This window comes from Coenobita brevimanus, chromosome 61 (genome assembly GCF_032717465.1).
Source record: "Coenobita brevimanus isolate Jiangsu-jjx chromosome 61, ASM3271746v2, whole genome shotgun sequence".
Taxonomy (NCBI): Eukaryota; Metazoa; Arthropoda; class Malacostraca; order Decapoda; family Coenobitidae; genus Coenobita; species Coenobita brevimanus.
The window spans coordinates 2089351-2111511 of record NC_137014.1 but is presented as its reverse complement, the minus strand read 5'-3'; the positions used below and the strand labels follow the sequence as shown (position 1 = coordinate 2111511).

General features: G+C 42.4%; 2 protein-coding genes across 3 annotated transcripts in view; one reads left to right on the top strand and one right to left on the bottom strand.

The window, feature by feature from the left end:
* tgo (Aryl hydrocarbon receptor nuclear translocator homolog tgo) overlaps nt 1-4306 on the bottom strand; it is a 261601-nt gene extending 257295 nt beyond the window's left edge. For both annotated transcript variants that reach the window (XM_080275477.1, XM_080275478.1), the window contains exon 1: nt 4172-4306. In XM_080275477.1, coding sequence (XP_080131603.1) covers nt 4172-4202 — 31 coding nt within the window. In that variant the 5' untranslated portion in view covers nt 4203-4306. The remainder of the gene's footprint in view (nt 1-4171) is intronic.
* Nucleotides 4307-13777: 9471 nt separating this feature from the next.
* LOC145403571 (uncharacterized) lies at nt 13778-21401 on the top strand. The gene is made up of 4 exons (XM_080275249.1): nt 13778-13925; nt 18085-18237; nt 20292-20440; nt 21107-21401. Exons 1-4 carry the CDS (start codon nt 13778-13780, stop codon nt 21269-21271), a joined length of 615 nt encoding a protein of 204 aa, XP_080131375.1. The 3' UTR covers nt 21272-21401.
* The last annotated feature ends 760 nt before the right edge of the window (nt 21402-22161 follow it).

Genomic DNA, 22161 nt, shown 5'->3' with positions numbered 1-22161 from the left:
CCCCACTATACCAGGTCCAATCTTTAGCACTATGGCCTGGTGGAACACAGTCCAGGTGTTTGAAAATGCATGCCGAGCCACTTGGGAAGTATGGTAGAGCTCCAGGCTGGGCTTGCCAGAACACATCTTTATACACTTGAGTACAGTATGGAACTGATGCCTATTAGTGCTGCTGCTGTCACCAGATTCTGGACTGGCCACACACACCTATGATAACATGTTCATTTGGTGGGTCTAGCTGATAACCCATGATGTCTTTCAAGTCACATAGGGTATACGGGAAATGGCTGGCGATTTTGAGGTCCAATGCCCCAGATCTTATTCTACTCTCATAGAACCATCCTCTCCCATTGCCTAGTCCAACTGGTTGTCCACACTTCTGATCTGCCTATACTCCTGGGTGGTAGTCTAGTGGCCCACCACCTCCGCTATCATGTCGTCCACCCTACATCAGTTGTCCAAAATATGAAGAGAGTCTACACTCCAACTGTTACGCAAGGATATAAGATTTGTGATATGTCAGCCAACACCCTAAACCATGCAGAAGAAAAACTTATGGGAAATACTGGATGCGGAAAAAAAAAAATCAATCCCATATCATTCAGGTATATGGGGGATCCCAAATTAAGCATTATCACAATACACATTTAGGAGTCAGAGGCCAATCTTACTTCCCTTTACAAAACAGAAGAATCTCCAATTATCTCTTGAGGATTCATACTATTGTAAGGAAGGCATTGTCACTGACCCTGTCTTAAATGCCCTACAATTTAGCTACACATCCCATTTTATACATATAAAATACTACAATATACAATAATGGTAAAATGGCAAGTGGTGGTTACCATCATCCACTCACTTGATGTCGTGCTGCCTACCTCTTCCACCTTTTTCATTCTTTTTCTATGTTGACCCTCCCCTCTTTTATTTCTCCCTTCCTTCATGTCACTTTTTATTATTCATTTTTTTCAATTCGGGTGGCTCTACACTGTGTCAAGCCTCATGGTTTCCTGTTATCTCAGTATGCCATATAAAACACAAGCCAGTAACCACATAACCAAAAACTGGGGTGGAGTGGAGCCTACTACAGTGCCCATTAACTAAGATGCAAATGTGGCATCCATCCAGGAACCAAATATTCACACTCTTACAAATGCCTCGATATGATGAGGTGCTGTTTGCCATGAGGAAGTGTCAGTTCACTGCAAGGGAAGGCATTTTAGGAGTGGTTTCTTGCCTGTGACTGACAAGGCTGCTCAGCCAGACAGACTGGGATTACTTAACAACAAAAACAGTAGTAATGGTAAACAGCAATAACTAAGCTTGAGCTATGCACCACAAACAATACTGTACAACACAGTACTGCAGAAGTTTTCATTCCCCTCTGATGCTGTCATTCCTCTGCCCATGTAAATATTTGATCATGGATACTACATACCAGTACCGATTATATACTGTATTCATAATACTGTATTACTATCTATCTATCTATTGCCAGACGCCTCAATCCCATTTGGGGTGGCCACAAACAAATCGCCTCCAAGTCGCCCTGTCCCCCGCCATTTCACTCCCATGCTCCCAACTCACATCCCCCTCTCTCATATACCTCTCCACCCCATCTCTCCATCTCATCCTCAGCCTCCCCCTCCCTCTTTCCCCCTCCACCTCACTCACATACACTCTCTTCGTCAGTCTTTCACCCTCCATCCTCTCCACATGGCCAAACCACCTCAGTGTGTTCCTCATAACGCTTCCTATCACATCCACATCAACACCACAACGCTCCTTTATATCCTCATTCGTCATACATAACTGTGATTTATTCAGAACCAGTGTTACAAGACATGAATAAGTTGTCTCCACTGAAGTTATTATGTAGCTATGGATTCTTAGCCTTGTCAAGTAGAGCTGAGAGCTCTTACGGCTTGCTGTATGAGTACTTTAAATCAAATGTACAGTAAAGTTCAGTTCACTGGGAACTCTGCTGATGGTTTCCCTTCTATGGTTCCTCTTCCTATGTGCATGCACTCCATAGGCTAATCAATTATCTACTACTATTATTTTCCTGTTCCTGTGTCCTCCACCACCATGTGTATTACAGTACAGTACTGTACTTGGGTAATGGTGATGGATGAGAATGATATAAATGTTACTATAATTTGCTGTTTCACACAACCATCAAATCTGGGGATTTCCCGTATTAAGTTTTATTCTCTATACAGTATGCTCAAAACTAAACAAAGTATAAAAAAAGTGAGGTTTTAGGTAAACATGTACCATACTCAAAGGGATGGTTAAGTACAACAACCTGACCCACAGCATACTGGCCGTGTAGCTATATAATTCACTTAAACAGTATCGTAGCTAATTAATAACATAACACACAAATGGCACCATGCTTCCTCTCAAAGAATCCCTGTGTTGGGGTTGGCCATGGTACAGCTGATGTTCTCTAAGGTCTGGAAGCTAAACTAACTGCCAAAACCAGTTAATTACTTCAGAACAGTCAACAGGAACCATTGGTAAAAAAAAGAAACCTGAGATGTGTACAAAAGTATGTAATAATGTAAGAGTCACAGCTTGGACATACTGCATATGTATACAGAAAATGCATACATGCACAAAGCCCTTCATGGGATTCTTTTGAGTAGTTGCGAAGTGCATTTTCAACTTTCAATGTTTTTATTTCCTCTAAAAGTGGTGAAAAACATTTTAAATTCAGTGTTTGGTTACAAATCCCTATGGCACCAAAGACAGACAGAACACCATTTTTGAAAGAAATTACCCTTATCAGTAACAAATGATTTATCCAAACATAATCTACATTTTCATACAATTAACCCAACCTAACTTATCATATCCTAGTTTATACAAATCTAACCACTTATCCTCACCTACTGTAACCTATTTCTTACATAATTACATTCTTGTTTACTGATCGATCCTCTTCACACTTGAAAACACCTCTGTACACCTTTACAAACTCACAGAATCACTTCAAAGGTAGGTAAAAACAAAAAAATTACGAGGTGGTCTCTTCTCCTTAAGATTATACACAGCTATAATTATACATTAAAACCTGTATATCTCATACATCATTTAATTCTGACATCTGACTATTATACAAAAAAAATATGCACCTCTGATAAAACAACTCCATTTTCCTTGATACACTTAATATCACAGAAGTATCCTACAGTGTTGTAACCATCATAAAACCTAATTAACCCATGCTAATTAACCTAACCCAAACTAACCTCATCTTATTAAGCAAGACCATGTGTTAACGAGTGGGTTGGCGGAGGGTTAGTGCCCCTCCCTGTAAAAAAAACTAACTCAAAGTCAAACAGCCACCCCTTACAGGATTATGGCGTCTGGCTAAGGATGGATGGATGTCATGGGTACGAAGTCTCTACATTTCATCACTCTCAAGAAGGATGTTAGGCTGCAGCCCTGGCAGTCAGCATTATGGGTAACTTGCCAAATAATACCAAAAGGTAATTCTGTACCAAATGGGCATGATGATCCCACCTATATCATAACAAACTCATGATTTCAAGGTAAGTAATTCAATATAGCTCATACATACAATCATAAACCTCTTGGTCCAACTGGCAGCTAGGCTAATTTCAATTAAAATGTTAAAAGACTGACACATCTAAGCAATAATACAACCATCAAAACTAGTTTGGCACAGATACTGGTGTCTTCCACTGTAAGTATTCATGGCAATGGATTCACTGATCAGGCTAACTTAGGCTACACTATCAATGTAACTAAAAACCTCCCTGATCAATACATCTGACATTTCTAATGTTTCCCTCAGCCACCTACAGTATTCACCAACCCTACAGTCTGGTTCCATTGCGTATGTGTGTATAACCGCGTCGTATATTGCTTATAAGCCGAGTGTCAACCACAGTAAAAATTCTTCCATGATAATGTATATGAATAATGCAGGAGCTTCAGCTACGATGTTTGCTACCGTTTCTACCTCCTGTCTCGGCCCCAGGGCCATTTAACGAGCCATGAACTGATGAAAAGCAGAGTAACACATGCAGCGAATGCTAAGTTACAGGTTATAATGGGAAAATTAGCAGAGATGGAGTACGGTAGGCGGCTGGTGGAGGCTGTTGTGATGATCAACATTATCTCATTACTTTACGCTTACCCTGCACGACCTGCGTGGTAGCCGTAGCCATCTCTGACCCTCCTCACTCCTGCCACTCCACCACACTCCAAAATATAGGCCTAGTGAGGAAAGAAGAATAGCAAGTAAACAAAGTCCACTGTTTACAATAACCCAGCCAAGAAATCCTCGCGACTTGCGAGACGCGACAACGAGAACACAGGTAGTGGGGAGCGTAAGCAGGGACCGTGAATATATCAGGTCTAACCTAACAATATTACTCTGACAAACATTTAACAACTAACCATTCATTTCTATGCATACATAGCTGTACGTTTCGAGTGAAGATAATTTGATAAGCGTGTATTCCAATACTATTTTATATACACGCTTACATCAATTATCTCTGCGGGGATTATTTCTTGGGGGAAATTTTTTAAAGATTGTACCACAGATCTCCCAATTAATTCTTAACTAAGAGTTAATGGGTATGGCTGATTATTTCAAGGCTCGGTAGGAGAGTTCTTTCTTCTTGGCCCGAGTTCATTAGGGGTCGTCGTTACGGTAACACCGATTTTCTCCAAGAGCCATAAGAAAAAAAAGCCTATTCCCACTGTATTTAGTTCATATTAAGAATTAAATATAAGAGAGGGAAGGTTGGAAGAGTTGGAGGTAGTGAGTCAGGAAGCGCAAGAGATCAGCAGTGAGGAAGTGAGGAATGCCATGAAGAGGATGAAGGATGGCAAGGCAGTGGGCCCAGATGGTATACCAGTGGAAGCATGGATGAGCTTAGGAGAGATGGCTGTGACGTGGTTTACCAGATTGTTTAACAAAATCCTGGAGGGTGAGAGGATGCCGGAGGAGTGGAGAAAAAGTACTCGTTCCGATTTTCAAGAACAAGAGTGATGTGCAGTGCTGCAGCAACTACAGGTATAAAGCTGATCAGCCATGCAATGAAGATATGGGAAAGAGTGGTGGAAGCCAGGCTGAGAAGAGAAGTGAGGATCTGCGAGGACCAATTTGGTTTCATGCCAGGGAGAAGTACTATAGACGCCATATTTGCTTTGAGAATGGTGATGGAGAAGTAGAGAGAAGGCCAGAAGGAGTTGCATTGTGTATTTATAGACTTAGAGAAGGCTTATGATAGGGTACCGAGAGAGGAACTGTGGTACTGTATGAGAAAGTCAGGAGTGGCAGAGAAGTACGTGAGGGTGGTGAAGGACGTGTACGACAATAGTGTAACAGCAGTGAGATGTGTAGTAGGAATGACTGAGGGTTTCAAGGTGGAGGTGGGATTGCATCAAGGATCGACTTTGTGCCCCTCCTTGTTTGCAATGGTGATGGACAGACTGACGGATGAGATTAGACAGGAGCCTCCGTGGACAATGATGTTTGCGGACGACATTGTGATATGTAGTGAGAGCCGGGAGGAAGCTGAGGCAGAGCTTGAGAGATGGAGATGTGCACTGGAGAGAAGGGGAATGAAAGTAAGCAGAAGCAAGACTCAGTACATGTGTGTAAATGAGAGAGCTGACAGGGGAACCGTGAGGCTGCAAGGTGTAGAGGTGGCAAAGGTAGATGAATTCAGATACTTGGGGTCAACTGTACAAAGTAACGGAGAGTGTGGTAGAGAGGTAAAAAAGAGAGTGCAGGCGGGATGGAGTGGGTGGAGAAAGGTGATAGGAGTGATCTGTGACGGGTCTCTGCAGAAATGAAAGGGAAAGTTTATAAGACTGTAATGAGGCCAGCCATGTTGTAGCCTACGGAATGGAGACAGTACCACTGACAAAAAGACAGGAGGCACAGTTGGAGGTAGCAGAATTGAAGATGTTGCGTTTTTCACTAGGAGTGACGAGGTTGGACAAAATTAGAAATGAACATATTAGAGGGACAGCGCACGTGTCAGTTTGGGGACAAAGCTAGAGAGGCGAGACGGAGATGGTTTGGACATGTGCGGAGGAGGGATGAGGAGTATGTCGCGAGGAGGATGCTGGAAATGGAGTTACCAGGCAGGAGAAAGAGAGGAAGGCCAAAGAGATGGTTTATGAATGCAGTGAAGGAGGACATGCGGGTGGTAGGTGTAAGAGAAGATGCTGAAGACAGAGTAAGATGGAGACCGGTAATCCGCTGTGGCGACCCCTAAGGGGAGAGCCGAAAGGAGAGGAAAAAGAAGAATTAAACACTAGAATTGACACGGACACAAAGAAACTTTGGATCGATAATTGGTTGTAGTTTATGATTTGCTTTTGCAGAATGGTTAAGGAAAGGGTGATATGCTTAAGGATAACCTTTCCATTCTGCAAAATTAAATCTTGGTTACGACATGGAACTGGTCGTAAGTTTGTGTCAGGCCTTGTGAATTGTGCGAGGGTGATAGAGGATGCTGCCACCGAAATATACATTACGAGGAAAACTACTGCATGTTGCTTTCCAGTAGTGACCATTACCTATAACGAAACGAACTGAGGCACCTGGGACAGATGGATTGAGTGACTGATTAAACATTAATTAGTGTAAAGGTGTGCAGAGGACTTAGGCAACAAAAAGTGGCGGGTCTTGCCACACACCTTCCGCCAATACAGTTTTATACAGTCTGTGAATACAAAATCGTGGCATAGCTACACTCCCTGTAGCAAATATCAGCTATAGTATGTGTTATGAATTTATAAGATATATTACATACAGGAGTGAGAAGTAGTATTATCAGCTGTAATATGTGCTATGAAATGTAAATGAGCTACAAGATGCATTACATACAGGAGTGAGATAGTATCAGGTAAAGAAGTACAGCATTTCTGCGTGTGCCACAGCCCATGATGCTTTACCAAAATATATATATAAAAGAAACATTACATAAATCTTATCATAGGGTCATTTCAATAAAAAGAGGTGATTGGTAATGAAAAAAAGTACAGCAGCATTCGTCATTTTTATTTGACTAATCTGATTAAATGGATTGTGATGATTCCATTGAGTCACTACGGTTAAGCTTAACACCTTTTCCTTACCGGTTTATTTCTGACTCTGCTCCATTACTATATTCTTGTGTGTCACTCAGGCAGTCTTATGTCGATACTGATAAGACATAAGATGCAAACCGGGAGTGGAAAATAAATCGCTTAGAGGGAGAGGGAGAGAGAATTCGGTGGTGGGATAGACACGGCTTGGTATTTCCTCGAAGCGGCAGAGGTGAGTGGCAATTACCCGTCCCTTCCTTCACTCGCCCAGACCAGCAGACATCCCTCACTGGCCTGGATAAGACAAGGATAGCAATATACACAACAAAAGAGAAAGCATGGTAGCCACGAAAATCACAAAAGTATTATTATTATTATTATTATTATTATTATGCGGTAGGTGGGGGCGTTTACCATCCACTCACTCGATGTAGTGCTTCTTTCGGGTGACTGCCCTTTCTTATCTTCCTTCTTTCCTTCCGTCCTCTTCTGTCTTTCCTTCATTCTTTCCTCTTCCTTCTGCCTACGGGTGATCATACACTCCCTCTTCTGCCTTTTTTCCCTTCATTCTTTCCTCTTCTTCTACCTATGGGTGATTCTACACTGTGTGACAAGCCAAATGGTTTCCTGTACACCAGAAAACCACTTACTACGCTGGGTGGTAACCATATAACCAAATCATGGCGCCTGGTGGTTTAGTGGGTAATTACGGCGCTCCAATCTGATTGAGCATGTGCAAGTTTATATCCAAGGGGTGGTTGGGGTTCATTGCTCACGTAATGCCACTCAGGGATGAGTAGGCTGGTCACTCATCTTGTCAGGACCAACTTGCCTAGCCCCGGGCTCCTACGCTCCTCATGGGGCAAAGTAGGATTGGATGATGGATGGATTATTATTCAGTTTACTGCTGGAGTTATTGGTACTAACGTATACGTATTAATGTCTAGTCAATAAATTATAGTACAGTATATCAATCTATCTGTCTGTCTATCTATCAGCTAATTCAAAAAAATCACTTGGCTACTTTCTGCGTTCAACATTAATTATGACATTTTGGAGTTGCAAATTAAGCTGGAAAACAAAAACTGCAGGTATACGTAACACACACACACACACACACACACACACACACACACACACACACACACACGTCACCTGTGTATTTTCAGCCAATGGACGTGATGAATAAACTGAAAATTATAACTATTACACACACACACACACACACACACACACACACACACAGTGGTAACGCTCTCGCTTGCCAACTGGTGGACGGGAGTTCGCGCCTCGCTCAGGTCGCGAAAAGTTTCACTGACGAAGTGGGTGGTTACTGTCCCTCTTGAGCAAGGGGACGGGTGTGTGCGTGTGTGAAGGTCACAGCCTTGCCCTTAGATCGGACTAAATGAGCTCTCAGCTTCCTTCCGGGAGGGTAAAAGCTGACGATCACGACCATCAAGTGATCCTGACCGACCCGGTGAATTACACAAACTGTCTGTACTTTATCACAGACGTATTCTCATCGGGTTAGGTACGTAACACTTTTTCCTAAACGATTTATTTTGCTTATTACACCTTACTGTCCTCTTCTGTTACATAAGCCCTCCCAGTGTTGCCATACTCTGCACATATAACGTACAGAAGGATATTCATTCACTATAGCTTCTTTAACCGACGAGAATATAGGCCTACGTCTGGCTGCAGATCATGTGTTAATGTCTCCATACTGTTTTGTGCAGTTCATTATAATCATCATCACCTGCATTTCTCGCCTAAACATAAGGTGAAGCTGGCTCCAGAGAGAGAGAGAGAGAGAGAGAGAGAGAGGGGGGGGGGGAGGAAGTACTGAACAGTGAAATGGATCAGACACTCATTCACTCACCTTTCAAGCTCCCGGAATCCTATAACTCTGCTCCGCGGGCGGCTGTAGTAAGATTAACACAGGAATATGATGCTAGTCTCGAAGAATGGCCGTGGAAAGGCTGTAGAGACGCAACATCGTCGTTTTTTGTCTCTGAGTTGCGTGAAATAAGCTACAAAGGGAAGAAATTCTAAGCTAAGATGAAAGAACTAAGGGAAAAAAAAAAAATTGTTTTTTTGGATTAGTTGGGTATAAGGACGCGCAGTCATAGAAAACGGATGAGTATAAGAAAGCACGAATGTATTAATTGGGGGACTACGTTAGATACATTAACGAGTAGCCGGCATGCTGAATGTGGGAGGCGAGGGGAAATAAATATATGAGGTGAAGGCGGGATGGTGAGGGTGATGATGCTTTGAGCTAATTTTGACCATTTTGTATCTTCCCTCTTCAACCTTATCTCACCAGTGCCACCTAGTTAACAGGGGCACCATACTCAACGCTGTAAATAGTTTCGTGGACTGCATGAAAACATTAGGTTTGTCACTCAGTGTAGTCACCTGACGTGGAGAGAAGAGTAATAAAAAGCGATGGGAAGGAAAGGGAGAAGTAGGAAGAGAGAAGGGCAGACAGAAACAGTGACAGAGGTGAAGGAAGAAGTAGGCACCGATACATCAAGTGAGTGGATGATGTGATGAACTATAACTAAACCGTATTGTCCTTCTAGCGTCTCCTGGCGATCGTCTCGGGTGGCTGATGGTGTGTGTGTGTGTGTGTGTGTTGGGCTGATAAGACAAACAATGGTCAAGATGGTCCCCAACGCACCAAGTCACGCACTGGCCACGCTGCACAAACACACCCGCCACCGAATTCTGATAAGGGGCTGCGTACCATATTCTCATTACCGATGTACAGTATTTGGATTATCATACCTTAATAGTATCATATTATCTCGTTTTAACATCAACATTAAATTACATCCATAATATATTAAGCGAAACTGAGACGCAACGTGCCAAAAAAAATCGCTCGGTACGAAGGGTTACGAAATTTCCAACGTAGGTCTTTTACCGATTTTTCATCACTGACGTACATCTCTACAGCACTTATTTTTTTTTTTATTAGCTCGTTAACCCCTAGCATGACGTACCTTTTTTTTCACTCTTTGCTTATGAGTGATTATTTTTTGTACTTAAATATTTTGGAGGCTTTATAATATCGTCGGTTACAGCAATAAACTACAAACAGACGTCACCGAATTCACATCATCATTATCCGGACGTCCTTTCCCACCCTAGGGCAGGGTGAGGAGTAGCAACGTCCTGACAACCTAAATTTGCCAAATCCAATGGGCCACGCTTCCATTCACTCATCATTCAAGCCCCCAGAATCCTGACACTATCTGATACGCCAAAAACATTCACCACGTTCTGTAGCTTCACATAAACGTATCCGATAGAGTCAATCTGGACGCTGCCACGTTAAAAAAGGATGCCAAATCCCTGATCACGCACTTCTCCTCAACATTCATTCCAGACAGCTCGATCTCCTGTCAGTTTCCTAGCCTCGCCGACTTCAAAACCTCTCTTCCTCACACACTCATCCATGTCTCTCCATATTCTCCTTGGCCTACCTCGCCTCCTCCCTCCTTCAAATTAGCTCAGATATACTTTTTTCACCACTCTATTGTTATCCATTCTCTCCACATGACCATACCATCTCAGTACACTCTCTTCCATTCTGGTGTCCACCGATTTCCTCACTCCACATCTTTCACGAATCACATTACAGATATTTCGTATCCTATCCACCCTCTGTACTCTGCATACATTCCTCAGCAGTCCCATCTCCACTGCACTTACTCTTGACTTTTCATTTTCATGCCACACCATAGTCTCACATCCATATGTTAGAAACACTCCTTCACGTAAACCTCTTGCACCTCAAGCTTCTGTTTCTTATCAAGGCCTTCATTGAATCAGCTACTTTTCTTCCTTGTGTCACTCTACTTTCAGCTTCTTTTGCACATTTTCCTCTCTTTTCAAGTTTTCTATCACTGCACCCAGTTATCTGAACTCTCTCACCAATTGCAGTCTCCATTCACTGTAACATCGCACTGGGAGTCACCTTCTCTCTCAATAACCATCACTTTACTCTTTTCTACATTTACTTTCAAGGCACGACGCTCACAGACATCAGCAAAACTCTGCACTAGCCTACCAAGTTCTTGTCCGGTACTTGGAAGCAGTACTGCAACATCAGCATACAACAAATTTGAGATATTCCATCCATCACCACTCATTACCATTGCCATCCCTCTCTCCATTACTCGTGTTTTTACTTCTCTCATCACCCCATCCATACATATATTGAACAACCATGGGGACATCACACAACATTGTCGCACGCCCACACCGATCGTGAACAATTCACTTAGATGCCCATTAACCCTCACATGCTTCACTACCATCATAAACACTCTTGGCATCTAACAGCTTACCATCTACACCGTACATGCGCAAAACCATCCACAATCCTTCTCTGTCCACTTTGTTGTATGCTTTTTCCAAATCCATGAATGCCATAAACACCTTAGGGTTCTTCTCACAAGCCTTCTCTGCTATGTCTCACTGCAAATATTTGATCCACACATCCTCCGCCACTCCTAAAACCACTCTGCTCATTACTCACTAGGACTTCTGATATCTCTCTTACTTTCTCTATAATAATTATTCCATATACCTTCCCCACCACACTAAATAAACTTATGCCAAGATAATTCTTGCACTCAAAGCAACGTTGGGTCTGGTTAGTACTTGGATGGGTGACCGCCTGGGAACACCAGATGCTGTTGGCATCCCTACGTGTCAAGTGGGGTTGGTGGAGGATTAGTGTCCCTCCCTGTAAAACAATTAACTCTGAGCCGTTGGCCACCCCGTTTGGGATGCATGGCGTCTGGCAATGAATGAATGAAAAAATTTCGCTCACCTTTATTTTTGTACAGGGGCAGGTTACAATCACAGCCTTTTTCCACTCTGCAGACACACTTTCACTCATCCAGAGAAATTCCGTCTCCGTTAGTGTTATTCATGTATTTTTCTGCAGGCAATAAAAAAAAGGCATAATCACCGTACGTGTTAATAATGCGTAGTATGGACAAATAGCCGTTACAAGGTGGGGAAAAAAAAAAAAAAAAAAAAAAAAAAAAAAAAAAGCTTCCCTTCTTGTTTTTGCGTTCCCTCCTCCCCCTCGCATCACCCCATCTTCTCGTGGGTCAGGTTTGAGAAGGAAGCGGTTTAGGAGGCTCCCTGGCAGTTTCTTTGTGTGTGTGTGTGTGTGTGTGTGTGTGTTAAGGCAACATATCCCTCTTCGTTATTTATGCAGCTTAGGTCTATACAAAAATCTTAAATAACATACAAATGAGTGACAAAAGATCTAATACGGTAAAAATATTAACAGTACTAGTTGTAGTACCAGAATGATTATTGTTGAGAGGGTATACAGAGACACAACTAAAGGTGGTGGTAGTAGTAGCAACAGCAAGTAGTTGTAGTAGTAATAGTAGCAGTAATACAGTAACACTAAAGCGGTACATCCTACGAATCAACCTCCCTCCCTCTCCAATCGCTCGCTTCAGATTCTTCAGTGCTATTACGAGACTACAACTACCTGCTATCCGCCCCTTCCACGTGGCTCCTTATCTTTCCCTGCCTCTTATCAGCACCTCAGTGGGGCATCAAGCACGCCCTCCCTCCCTCTCTAGGCCAGATAAGCACACAGTCTTCTAAAAAATGTTTGAATTACCACCGTTGTCCACTTCACACTTTCGGCACGTCCGTCACTTTCCTCCCTGACGCATCATATCAAGGTTTCGTATTTTCGTAGGTCAAGGAAGCTCCCTAACACCTTTCCCTAAGCGATTTACTTTGCTTACTATACCCCCGTGTTACATACGAATTAATCATTCTATTACCGCCATACTCTGCATAGATAACGTACAAAAGGACATTTATCAGACATATCCAAAAATAAATCGCTAAGGAAGAGGTGCACGTGCCAAGGAGAAATCATCTATGGGTAACTCGTCGGTCAAGGAAGTTCCCTAACACCTCTTCCTTAGCTATTTATTTATAGACATGGGTGATTCATAGCCAATCGTACGCTGTTTATGCAGAGTACGGCAATATTAGAAAAATTATCAAAATAAAACGCTTTGGAGATGAGATGATGATGATGATGATGATGAGGAGGAGGAGGAGGAGGTGGAGCAGGTGGAGGAGGATTTGGGGTGTGTTCAAGAAATAACACAGTGAAATATTGCACACACACACACACACACACACACACACACACACACACACACACACACAAAGGCTGTTATCACTTATGAGGGGCGGGGTTGATACACACGTGGTCCAATGCCAGTCTGAGATCACACACACACACACACACACACACACACACACAATCACCTCACTCACTCCCAATCCACCACGCCACTCACTGCGTCTCTCTTCCGCCCTCTGCTTCACTCACTCTCATCCCTGCACTGCTTTTCACAGCTTTCGACTTCCCTCGTCCCATTTTTCAGACACGACACAAAAAAACAGAATTCCACCATCAAACAATTGAAAAAAAAAAAAAAACTGTCACAAATAAGAAGAAAAAAAAACAGACCAAGTTTCTTCTTCCTTCTCCTCTTCTTCTTCCTTCTTTCCATCCTCCACTTATTCTTCTTCCTCTTCTTTCTCCTTCCTCCTCCTCTTTTTCCTTTCCCTTTTCTTCCTCTTCCACCTCTCCTTCCTCCTCCTCCTCCTCTTCTTCTCGAAAATGAGGTGGACGGTGGCGCTCCTTCTCAAATTGGTGCTGGTGTGGGTGACGGAGGGGCAGACGGTGGGGCCAAAGAAGCCTGTACCTGACGACAACCTCTTCAGGGACCCCAACGCCTTCTGCGAGGGTTGTTACGGCATGGTGCACGGTCAGTGGGTGCCCGTGGGGTGTGGGAAGGGTTGGGTTAAGTTAGGTTAAGTGAGGTGGGGTGTGGGAAGAGTTGGGTCAGGGGGGGTCAAGTTAGGTGGGGTGTATGAAGGGCTGGGTCAGGGAGGGTTAAGTTAGGTTACGTTAAGTTAGGCAAGGTTAGGTAATACGGATCTGAGACTGGTTAAGTTAGGCAAGTTCAGGAAGTGGCTTGGGAAATTAGGTTAGGTCAGGTTAGGTTAGCAGAGCCAGTATTTATAAAACTTCTTAAGACAGTTTGGTATTAGGCTGCTTGATTATCCTTTCATCTTCACTCATGCAAACACGAAACACTTCACAGCCAAACGAAAGTGAATAATGATGGGTTAAATACGACACAAAACAAGCACACTATAATCATCTGCGAAAGTACTAAAAAAGATGAAAAAGAACTCCCAAGCAGACTTAAATCACTCTCAAAAATACCGAAAGATTAAATTATGCAGGAAACTGAAAAATATTTAGCCTTGTCGTCAGGGATGGAGAGAGTGGCCTAAAGACTGATTACAAAATGAGTGCATGTCGCTGATTACGGACAAGAAGGAAGTTGATTACCACTGATTAGATACAAGGAAAATATTGAATTGACTGGTGTGGCAGAATGCACGGTCCTTCAATTGTTAAAATAAAATACTAGATACGGGAGCTTGAAGCCCTCCCGTTGGTGCTATGTGGGAGGGTGATTTTATGTGCCGAGGTGTGGCATGAGAGGGTGGTATGGTGTGGTGTGGAAGAGTAATTTTATGTGGTGTGGTGTGCTGTGGTGTAAGGTGGTATGGTGTGTCGTGTCGTGTGGGAGGGTGATTTTATAAGGTGTGGTGTTGTTTAAGAGTGGTATGGTGTGTGGTGTGGTGTGGAAGGACGATTTTGTGGTGTGGTGTTGCATAAGAGGGTGGTATGGTGTGGTGTGGGAGGGTGATTTTGTGGTGTGGTGATTTGTAAGGTGGTATGGTGTGTGGTGTGATGTGGGAGGGTGATTTTATGAGGTGTGGTGTTTGTATGGGAGTGGTATGGTGTGTGGTGTGGTGTGAGAGGGTGTATGTGGGTGGTATGGTGTGTAGTGTGGTGTAGTAGGGTGATTATTGTGGTGATGGTGTAAGAGGGTGGTATGATGTGTGGTTTGGTGTAGGAGGGTGATTTTATGTGGTGTGGTATGGTGTGGTGTGGTATGGTGTGGTGTGGTGGACGAGGGTAATATTATGTAGTGTGGTGTGAGAGAGTGGTATACTGTGTTGTGTAGTATGGTGTGGCTTCGCTAAAGTTGTTAGAGTACATGAGAGTGAAGTCGCTGAAGTGGTGAAAAGGTGGGTGATGTCCTGGCGTCCGAGAATCATTAATGTGAGACAGACGGTCAGAATCGGCCCTAGAAATTTCCAAGGAAGTTTTTGCCACCTTCACATTTTTAACTGAAAAATGCACTTGCTTGCCACGCGACAACAACGCTGGATCCCCGTACATCATGGCCTCAAGGAGCGTCCAAGTAATCTGGTCAGCCAGGTGGCTTTGACCATTCAGTAGGAAGGTGGATGGCCGCGTGTGACCAGGAGCATCCGAGTGATCCAGGAGGCCGGGGGATTTTGACCATTCAGTGAAGAGGTGGACAGCCATTTCTGCTTAGCTGGTGTGTTAGGGTTTGTATTCCTCGTGCACGACTGGTAGCGTCCGAGTGATCTGGGTGTAATGGGGTGTATAAAAGCCCGCGTTGCTTAGGGTCAAAGTGGGGATCCCCTCTTTAGCTCAGTGGTAATGTGCGCACCTATGAAGTGTGAGGGCTTGAGATCGAATCTTAGCCAGGACAGCGTGATTAATTTGTTAAGTGGTTCAGTTATTACACTGGTTGGCAGCAGTGTGACATGTGAGGCGAGGCTTGGAGGGCAATGATGATGTTGGTTAGCTGACAGTGTCCAATCCTTACATCAAGGGGGTGAGCTGTCTGGTGTGGTCCGCAGCGCCCCCAGTGGTGGCCTCCAATGCTACGCTACCATGTGTGTTCAAAACTGACCAAATTAATCACCAAGAGGAGAAAAGAGTGATGTAATGGGGTGTATAAAAGCCTGCATTGCTTAGAGTCGAAGCAGGGATCCTCTCTTTGGCTCAGTGGTAACGTGAGTGCCTATGAAGCACGAGGGCTTGAGATCGAATCTTGGCCAGGACAGTGTGAGTAATTTGTAGAGTTTCATTCTGGTTATCACACGGGCAGCCGGGGGACTTTGACTGTTCGGTGATGAGGCAGACAGCCATTTTGCTCAGCTGGCGGGTTAGGGTCTGAGTTACTCACACGTGGCCGGGGACTTTGACCATTCGGTGAGTAAGTGGACAGCCATTTTTGCTCAGTTGGTGGGCTGCGGTCTATTACCCACGTGTGGCCAGAGAGGCTGGCCAGCTGCCCAACCAGCAATGTTGGAAATTTTATGTACAGATACAGACAAAGAAATCCGGATCTGGAAATAACAGACCCAAGGCCTAACATTTGGATACGGAGCGTCCGGATAATCGAGTGATTACGTATGTATACTGTATGTATATATATGTATATATATATATTAGTGGTAGGTGGTGGCGACCATCATCCACTCACTTGATGTAGTGCTGCCTACTTCTTCCTTAGCCTTTATCATTCTTTTTCTGTGCCTGCCCTCCTCTCTTCCTATTTCTCCCACCTTTTCTGTCACTACTTATTGCTTTTCTTTCCATTACAGGTGGCTTTACATTGAGTGACAAGCCAAATGGTTTCCTGTAAACCAAGAAACCATTTACAACGCTGGGTGGTAACCATATAACCAAACCATACGTGCTCCCTACGTGTCAAGTGGGTTGGTGGAGGGTTAGTGCCCCTCCCTGTATAACAAATAACTCAGAGTCAAATGGCCACCCCGTACGGGATTATGGTGTCTGGCAATAGATATATATATATATAGATATATATATATATATATATATATATATATATATCCATCATCCATCATCCAATCCTACATTGCCCCATGAGGAGCGTAGGAGCCCGGGCCTAAGCAGTTGGTCCCGACATTTAAGACGAGAGTGAATATATATATATATATATATATATATATATATATATATATATATATATATATATATATATATATATATATATATATATATATATATATATATATATATATATATATATTGTATATACATATACTGTATATATATATATATATATATATATATATATATATATATATATATATATATATATATATATATATATATATATATATATATATATATATATATATATTGTATATACATATACCGTATATATATATATATTGTATATACATATACCGTATATATATATATATATATATATATATATATATACTGTATATATACTGTATATATATATATATATATATATATATATATATATATATATATATATATACTATTAAGTTCTTTTGCCATAAACTGGTCCAGATTTCCTTCTTTTGCACCTCATTTCATGCAGCTCAGCAAAACAAAAAAACATTGTTGCTGCTCTACCACCTTTCCATGGTACAGTATTATCCTTCTTACTGACTAACATCATATTCTCACGTTAATCTGTTGTTCACAATCCAATATGCAAGATTTAACCCCGTAATGGCAGTGGGTTCAGGAATTTGCAGGTTCCCCTGGCTGGCCCTGGGATCATTTTTTTAGTTCTATAATTGATTTCTTTTCCTTACAGATGTGAAGAAAATCGTCTGGCGCACCTAACAATGTGTATTTTAGCTTCCTAAACCTATCCTGTGATTTGCTATGATTCACAGAAGATATAAAACTCACTGTGCATGTGCTATTAACATTTAAACATATGGACAAAAACATCCAGGAAAAAGTGACCACCTGAGTGCTTGGAATGGTAGAGTAGGGTAGGGTAAACATACCAGTGACCTTTGTTCCTCTCCCATAATTGTTCGCACTTTTTTATAGCTCGCATTATTTTGACGTCACTGGCATGTTTATGCTAAAGTGTCACTCAACGCCGGCGGCCATTTGGGGGTTAAAGATAGGAATTTTAGACCAAGTTATGGTAAAAAGAGCATAACGGCAAAGTTATCTGAGTTATGATAAAATTATTATAATGCTAATAATAAACAATCTATGGCCAGAACTGGACAAACTGATGCGAAGTTGGTTTAACGAGGCGGGGGCCCTGGAACAGCACATTGACGCCGCAATCCTTGCTGTTTGCTCCACCGACAGACTCAGGGCTTATGTTCTGTCACCGCCCAAGATGGTGCGATTGTGTTCTGGTATCAGAGGTTAGTATCACCCTACATGAATCACCCTAGACCTGTCATTCTCACTCTCGCCCTCAATAACTCACTTTAATCCTCACCCAAGTATTGCATCTTTACCCTAACCTCATTAAAACTGAACCCTCATCCTTAACCTGCTATTCAGTCACACTCACCTATACACCCTATCCTTGCCCACTCAGCCTCACCTTCATGCTGCTGCTCATTACACCCTTGGTCTCACCCTAACTCTAGTTCTGCCCTTTCATTTTCATTCTCACACTCGCCTTCATCCTCCATCACCCTCATCCTCATTCTTACCCTAACTTTTTTGCAACTACTAATAAACTACAAAGCGAGGAAAGGGAATGAAAGCCATAAGGAAGGCCACTCCATACACGAATATTATGTATTACCTTAATTTGGAAAATGTGAGTACGTTTAAGTATTTGGGTAGTGTGATGAGTAAGGATGGAAGTTTGGAGGGTGAAGTGCTTGGAAGGGTACGACAGGGAAGAAAGGTTGCTGGTTCCTTGAAAGCAGTGATAAGAAACAGGGAAGTGAGCATGGAAGTGAAAAAGTTGCTACGTGACAGTATTGTGATACCAACTCTAACGTATGGAAGTGAAGCTTGGATGTTGTTGGAGGAACACAAGTCAAGAGTGAGTGCAGTGGAAATGAGTTATTTAAGAGGAGCCTGTGGAGCCACATGGAGAGACAGGCTGACAAATGAGGATATAAAGGAGAGTTGTGGTGTGGATGTGGATGTAATAGGAAGCGTTAGGAGGAACACACTGAGGTGGTTTGGCCATATGGAGAGGATGGAGGGTGAGAGACTGACGAGGAGAGTGTATGTGAGTGAGGTGGAGGGGGGGAGAGGGAGGGGGAGGCCGAGATGAGATGGAGGGATGGAGTGGAGAGGTATATGAGAGGGGGGGGGGGTGAGTTGGGAGCAGGGCAGCGAAATCGTGGGGGACAGGGTGACGTGGGGGCAATTTGTTTGTGGCCACCCCGTACGGGATTAAGGCGCCTGGCAATAGATAGATAGAACTTAATCTTTACCTACGTTCTTGAACCAGCTGTCACTCGCCATATCTTCTTTTTTATTTGTCTATTGGATTATTAATTTTCATCCCTTTCCATGCAACTTCTTCGGGACAGAGGCATCTTTCAGTTTATTCTTACATCTCCTGATAATTTTATTCAACTTAGGACATTTCAGAGTGATGAGGTTAGATGTAGTCTTCATCATTCCTTTTGACAAGAGGCCTTTCCAGAATAGAAATAAATTATCAGGCAGCAGCAAGGATAAACCAAAACAAGATGTCATCAGTTTCATGGAGTAAGGTATCTCCGTGCAGTGAGAGGAAAAGTTATGTGAAAGACGTGGAGAATAGATTAACATAAGGAAGTAAGATGCTTAATGCTATGTCTAATGGTTGAAGGTGTACAAGGCCACAAAAAGTGGGTTGATAATGTAAGTGAATGTGTAAGTCAATAAATTATGGAAACTGGAGAAATCAAAGAACTGATGACAGATATGAGAGAGGATGGACGAAGTATGTTGTAGATAATGATGACAAAAGTTGCATCCCTCATTAAACTTGGCAATCGATGGAATGATTTCTGTCCCATGCATTATGATGTAATTATGTGTGGACTGATCGGCTGTTATATGGAGATGAGAATTTGAAGGCTTGAATGATCAGTGAGTTAATGTGACTCCCATTTCACAGGTCACTCTTGATAGCTCTCCATCTTTTCCGTTATCCTGTTCCCGCTTGTGGGTCCCTACCACCCCATTCATTTAATGGGAAAGAAAGTTAAGATGATGATACTGATTTACTTTTGACAGTGTTATTTTAACCTAATACCGTATGTATTTTTCATTTGAACTTCCACCTCTGCAACTAATAAGAACTATTACTGTATATGATAGTACATCCTTTGCAGCATACTATGAAGGTGTGGTAGACCTGGCACTGCTCCATCATTACTACTACTGTACTGTACCACTGCTTGTACTACAGCTGCTGCTTTATTACTATTATTATTATTACAGTAATATGTCCCTACAGCACACTACGAGGATGAGCTGGGCATGGCTCTGCTCCGTCACTATTCAGCCAAGAATATTCAAGGTCCTGACCGGCTGTTCCGGACAGTGTGCTATAAGGCCATCCCAGCATGCCCCACTGGAGTTCAGGCCATGTCCATCGTCAGGAAGGTTGGTGGATTATAAGATGTACAACTATTTTGTAACCCCTTCAGCATGATGGCACCTTCGTTGCTTTCCTTATACATGCATTAACCTTGGCCTTTAAGGGAAAGTTTTCACTGTGCCTTGTCTGGGATTCAGTCAAGTATTCTCTGGTCTTGCTGCACATCATGCTTCCAACTTCCACTATGCCCCACAGCCATTGTTAACTCCATATATAACACCAGTGATGGCATTACAGCACAACAGTTTTGTCAGAATACCCCCAGATTACTTCATTCAGCTTAATCACTTTACTACTGTTATACATCTAACCTGTGTTGTGGGATGACTTCAAGAGGAGCTTGTGCGTACTTTTAACTTCATGTTCTGTGTGACGTTGCTACTCCTCACCCTGCCCTAGGGTGGGAAAAGAGGTGCGGATGATGATGATGATGATAACGAGAGATTTCTTGTACCAAGCAGGTTAATAAAGACTACCTCCATATCTAAGCTGAATAAAACTGTCTGGTGTGAGAAGGCATAAAGTTTACAACAGTCATCATATTAAAGGCGTTAATTACTTTACAGTGAAACAATCCTCTCAGTAAAATCATCTGGTGGTGGCAAAAGTAACATAACAGACATTATTGTACTGAAGGGATTAAGCTTATTATGGCCTTCTCTCTTCCCTAGGAGAAGATGGATAAGGCTGCTGAAGAGAAGAGGGTAAAGGATGAACAAGAAAAACAGAAGGTAAAGGAAGAAAATGCCAAAGCAAGTGAGGAAGCGGGGAAGAAAGCAACGGGGACCAAGAAGGAAAACAAAAAGAAACTTGAGACCAAGAAAGATGAGCTGTGATATAATCAAACATGATGTATTTCCCTTTATCAAGTAATTCTTTAATGATTAACCTGTGTATGTTTTAGTTCTTTGCTGCATCACTGAATAACAGATCTGATGACAACACCCTGTTCTTATGACAGTCATAATACATATGATATGACAAAAAAAAAAAAAATTTTTATAAACAATGGAAATAATGTGTAAATTCTTACAGAATACAAAAGCTTTGCCTCATGACAGTAGTCCACCTGGATATATATATATATATATATGTATATATATCCATCCATTATCCAATCCTGCATTGCCCCATGAGGAGCGTAGAAGCCCGGGGCTAAGCATATATATATATATATATATATATCCAGGTGGACTACTGTCATGAGGCTTGAGTGATGAGTGAATGGACGCGTGGCCCATTGGATTGGGCAATTTTGGGCTGTTTAGACATTGCTACTCCTCACCCTGCCCTTGGGTGGGAAAGGAGGTCCAGATGATGATGATGATGATGATGATGATGATGATGATGATGATGATGATATATATATATGCTGTTTCACCATTTGAAGATACAGCTTAATATAGCAGGGATGACTGCTTTCATTATCTTTATTACTGTCCATAAACAGGAAAAGAACAAAACATCTGTATGTGCCTACTTGGGCGGTGTGATGGTAAGACTGTGTAGATGAGATTGTTCACATGTTACTGTATTTAAGAGTTATTAATTAATGTTTTGGTGACAATCTGCTGGCAGTCTATAACTTATCAAAATCATGACTCTGAGACAACAAACAGCAGTATTATTAAAGTGACTGGTGAAGGTAATGACATGAGATGGCTGCACGTCTAAACATTTATTTGATGGTAATGAAATTTTTCCAGGAAAAAAATAAATAAATAAA

Bases quoted from the DNA above. Each gene is read 5' to 3' on its own strand.
- LOC145403571 (XM_080275249.1), top strand. From the start codon at position 13,778: ATGAGGTGGACGGTGGCGCTCCTTCTCAAATTGGTGCTGGTGTGGGTG. The intron at 18,238-20,291 runs GTTAGTATCACC...ATGTCCCTACAG, and splicing joins ATTGTGTTCTGGTATCAGAG to CACACTACGAGGATGAGCTG. The intron at 20,441-21,106 runs GTTGGTGGATTA...TCTCTTCCCTAG, and splicing joins CCATGTCCATCGTCAGGAAG to GAGAAGATGGATAAGGCTGC.